Source organism: Rhinopithecus bieti, unplaced genomic scaffold (assembly GCF_001698545.2).
Source record: "Rhinopithecus bieti isolate Rb0 unplaced genomic scaffold, ASM169854v2 scaffold_14826, whole genome shotgun sequence".
Taxonomy (NCBI): Eukaryota; Metazoa; Chordata; class Mammalia; order Primates; family Cercopithecidae; genus Rhinopithecus; species Rhinopithecus bieti.
Genome location: NW_016808328.1, coordinates 4,124,338 through 4,128,348, shown reverse-complemented (window position 1 = coordinate 4,128,348; position 4,011 = coordinate 4,124,338). Strand labels below are relative to the sequence as shown.

The window sequence follows — 4,011 nt, the reverse complement described above, 5'->3', positions numbered from 1 at the left end:
GAGGCTGAGGCGGGAGAATGGCTTGAACCCAGGAGGCAGAGCTTGCAGTGAGCCAAGATTGCGCCACTGCACTCCAGCCTGGTGGACAGAGCAAGACTCCGTCTCAAAAAAAAAAAGAAAAAAAAAAAAAAAAAAGATCTAGAGTACTCATGTTCCGAGGAGCTGCTTCAGAAATGCCATGTCAGGCTGGAGATGGACAGGTGCTCTCGAGGGTGACAATGTCATGAGCAGACAAGCTCGAAGATGGAAGGTTGAAGGTTCTAGAGAAGGGGAAGGCAGAACTGTGCAGCAACAAGAGCAGGCGGGCCAGCAGACCCCAACTCAGACCCTGCCAGCTGCTCACAGGCCAGTCACTGTAACGGATTTGAACTGTGGTTGGCTCACCTCCAGCTGCAGATGACATCAACAAAATGAATACTATTTGTCATCAAGATTGTAACAATAGGCCAGGCGCGGTGGCTCAAGCCTGTAATCCCAGCACTTTGGGAGGCCGAGACAGGCGGATCACGAGGTCAGGAGATCGAGACGATCCTGGCTAACACCGTGAAACCCCGTCTCTACTAAAATTACAAAAAAAACTAGCCGGGCGAGGTGGCGGGCGCCTGTAGTCCCAGCTACTTGGGAGGCTGAGGCCGGAGAATGGCATAAACCCCGGAGGCGGAGCTTGCGATGAGCTGAGATCTGGCCACTGCATTCCAGCCTGGGCAACAGAGCGAGACTCCGTCTCCAGAAAAAAAAAAAAAAGATTGTAACAATAAAATGGCCGCTCCCATTGCTTGAACCCTTATTTTGTGGCGGTGCTCAGTGTGTGACATCTCATTTAATCTCTCTCTGTGGGAGGAATGCCCCCGACTCCATATTGCAAATGATGTAAGAACTGCCTCAGGCTACCCAGTCAGTGGTGAGGCCAGGATCTGAGCTTAGGCCGGGCTATGTCCACAGCGCTCTGCCATGGCACTCCTCTGCCTGTCTAGAACAAACCTATCACCCAAAGAATAAGAAAAATATCACCCTCTGGGCCAGAGCTGCTCTGCCAACATTCTCTCTGGGTCCTTTACAGCCCTTGGAGGTGGGGATGGCTGTCACAGCCTTGCAGGCTCCTGGGAGGCTCATGTGAGCTTGTGCAGATGAAGGGCCTGGCACTGAAGAGCTGCCGTGGTGAGACTCCCATCACCCAGGGCTCGAGGAAGTGGGGCCTCTGCATTGAGGCTGTGGCCCCAGGGCCATTTGCCCGGAAGCAGGAAAGGCCCAGGGTGGGCTGGAGTGTGAACTGGCAGGTCTGTGCAGGGCCATAACAATTGTGACCTCACAGCCAACGTCCATGGGGGAGGCACTTACTATGCTCTTGCTGTCCTCGGCAAAGGTTGCTTTGACGAACATGGGGCCCAATGCAAAGCCCAGGTTGTTTTCTGTGTCACTCACGCAAAACTTCCAGCGAGGAAGACAGGTCTGGAAAACACAAGTCAGGGAGCTCACTGGGCCCCAGCCCTTCGTTTCCCGTTCTTTCTGGGAGGTGGTATCCTGTGGGGCCCACGTTTCGTTCTGGAAGTTCAGGGAGAGCTTTCTGGCCCGGTAAATTTATTTTAGTTACCAGACCAAGAGGCCACTGATACCCCTCACTGCCACCCCCTGCCATTTCTTGAATGCCAGGCTCTGTGCTGGGACTTCACAAGCGGTGTCCCATTGAGCCAATCAATGACCCTCGGGTCTTACAAACCATTTGACAGACGGGGAAACACACTCGGCACGGAGCAGCTGCTGGCCCAGGGTGCCCCACGAGTGACAAGTGCCGCTGGGACAAGATGTGCCTGACTCCACATCCCATGCTCCTACCTACCCCCAGCTCGTCCTGCCTCCTGGGGAGACCAGAAGTCTGGAGGCAAAGAGCCGTGGGGAGTGATTGGTCTACCTGAGCCACAGAAAAAACTTCCCCAGGGCCAGGGCTCCAATGCCATTGAAGATCTCCTCAAATGAGAACACTACAGCCACACTGCAGGACTTTTTTTTTTTTTTTTTTTTTTTTTGGCAGGGTCTCGCTCTGTCACCTAGGCTGGAGTGCAGTGGTGCGATCACAGCTCACTGCAGCCTCGACCTCCCAGGCTCAAGTGATCTTCCCACCTTAGCCTCCTGAGTAGCTGGGACGACAGGTGCTTGCCACCATGCCTGGCTAATTTTTTCTATTAAAAATTTTTTTCTTTTTTTGTAAAGACATGGTCCCACTATGTTGCCCAGGCTGGTCTAGAACTCTTGGGCTCAAGTGATCCTCCTGCCTTGACCTCCCAGAGTGCTGAGATTACAGGCATGCGTGAGCACCATGCCCGGCTCACCGTGGGACTGCAATGCCTTGATTGTTTCTTGGTCTCGCCTACAAGCCCCACAGTCCATACGACAACTCTGTGCAAACCGGAAATAGGCGTCTGTGGGCTGCAACCTCCTGGGCATGGCCCAGGGACGTGTGCCCAGCTAATGTCAGCCCCAGTCGTTCCCCGGCCAGGCATCCCTCTGTGGGCAGTATATATGACCGCATGTGGTGGCCCTGCTCACATAAATCCCTCGTGCGACAGAGGAAGCGATGTCCTCTTAACCCCAAAGAACAGGTGGTTAACAACCACCCACGCTCAGGGCAGCCTGATTCATAATGGCCCTAAACTGACAACAGCCCAAAGGCCCATCAGCAGGCAGATGGATCAACAAAATGTGGTATTTTTATATAGCAACATACTACTTGGCAACAAAAAGGAATGAACTAGCTACCGATACATAGGACAGCATGGATGAATTCCACAGATTTGAGCAGAGCAAAAGCAGCCAGGCACATCGTGTATAACTCCATCTGCACCCAGCTGCACCAGCCTTGGGGGCTGGGGGCTGACGGGAAAGAGGCACGAGGGTACCTGCTGCTCAGAAGGTGCTGAACAAATGGGTGATAGGAATGTTCTCTATCTTTCTAAAATTTTTATACTTTTTTCTTTCTTTTCTTTTTTTTTTTTTTTTAGCATGCTACGCCCAAGGCAGAAGGGGATATTCTCTATCTTGATTGTGGTAATGATGGTTACATGGGTGACTTCATTGGTCAAACTCATTGAGGCCAGGTGCAGTGGCTCGTGCCTGTAATCCCAGCACTTTGGGAGGCCAAGGCGAATGGATCATTTGAGGTCAGGAGTTTGAGACCAGTCTGGCCAACATGGTAAAACCTCGTCTCTACAAAAGATACAAAAATTAGCCAGGCGTGGTGGCATGCGCCTGTAATCCCAGCACACAGAAGGCTGAGGCAGTAGAATTGCTTGAACCCGGGAGGTAGAGGTTGCAGTGAGCCAAGATCAGGTCACTGCACTCCAGCCTGGCTGACAGAGGGAGGCTCTGGCTCAATTAAAAACAAAAACAAACGAACGAACAAACAAACAAACAAAAAAAGCTGGGACAGTGGCTCACACCTGTAATCCCAGGACTTTGGGTGGCTGAGGTGGGTGGATCCCCTGAGGTCAGGAGTTCAAGACCAGCCTGGCCAACATGGTACAACTCCGTCTCTACTAAAAATACAAAAATTAGCCGGGTGTGGTGGTGGGCACCTGTAACTCCAGCTACTCGGGAGGCTGAGGCACGAGAATCACTTGAACCCTGGGGGTGGAGGCTGCAGTGAGCTGAGATTGCGCCACTGCACTCCAGCCTGGGTGACAGAGTGAGACTCCATCTCAAAACCAAACCAAACCAAAAACTCACTGAACTGTATATTAATGTGCACTGCATTTTTCATTGTATGTAAATTATGCCTTAGCTACAAAAATTTCTTTTAGGCAAGAAAGAAGGAAGGAAGGGCCCCTCTTCTCATCTCACCCTTGTTGTTTTTAGTTTTCCCAACTACATGTCCATTTGGATGCCTTGCCCTCAGCCTCTCCCTCCCTCCCCTGCTTGCCCTCCTGCGGCTGAGAAGCCCAAAGCTAGACACGTGGTCTGTGTCTGGCTGAGGCCGACCACACAGGAGGTCAGGACTAGGGGGACTCTAATTTGAGG

The 4,011-nt window shown here is 52.1% G+C and overlaps 1 protein-coding gene across 1 annotated transcript in view; it reads right to left on the bottom strand.

Annotated features, from left to right (window-relative positions):
- ECE1 (endothelin converting enzyme 1) overlaps positions 1-4,011 on the bottom strand; it is a 77,733-nt gene that overhangs the window by 22,060 nt on the left and 51,662 nt on the right. Inside the window, 1 exon segment of the mRNA XM_017886499.1 lies at positions 1,339-1,449. Coding sequence (XP_017741988.1) covers positions 1,339-1,449 — 111 coding nt within the window.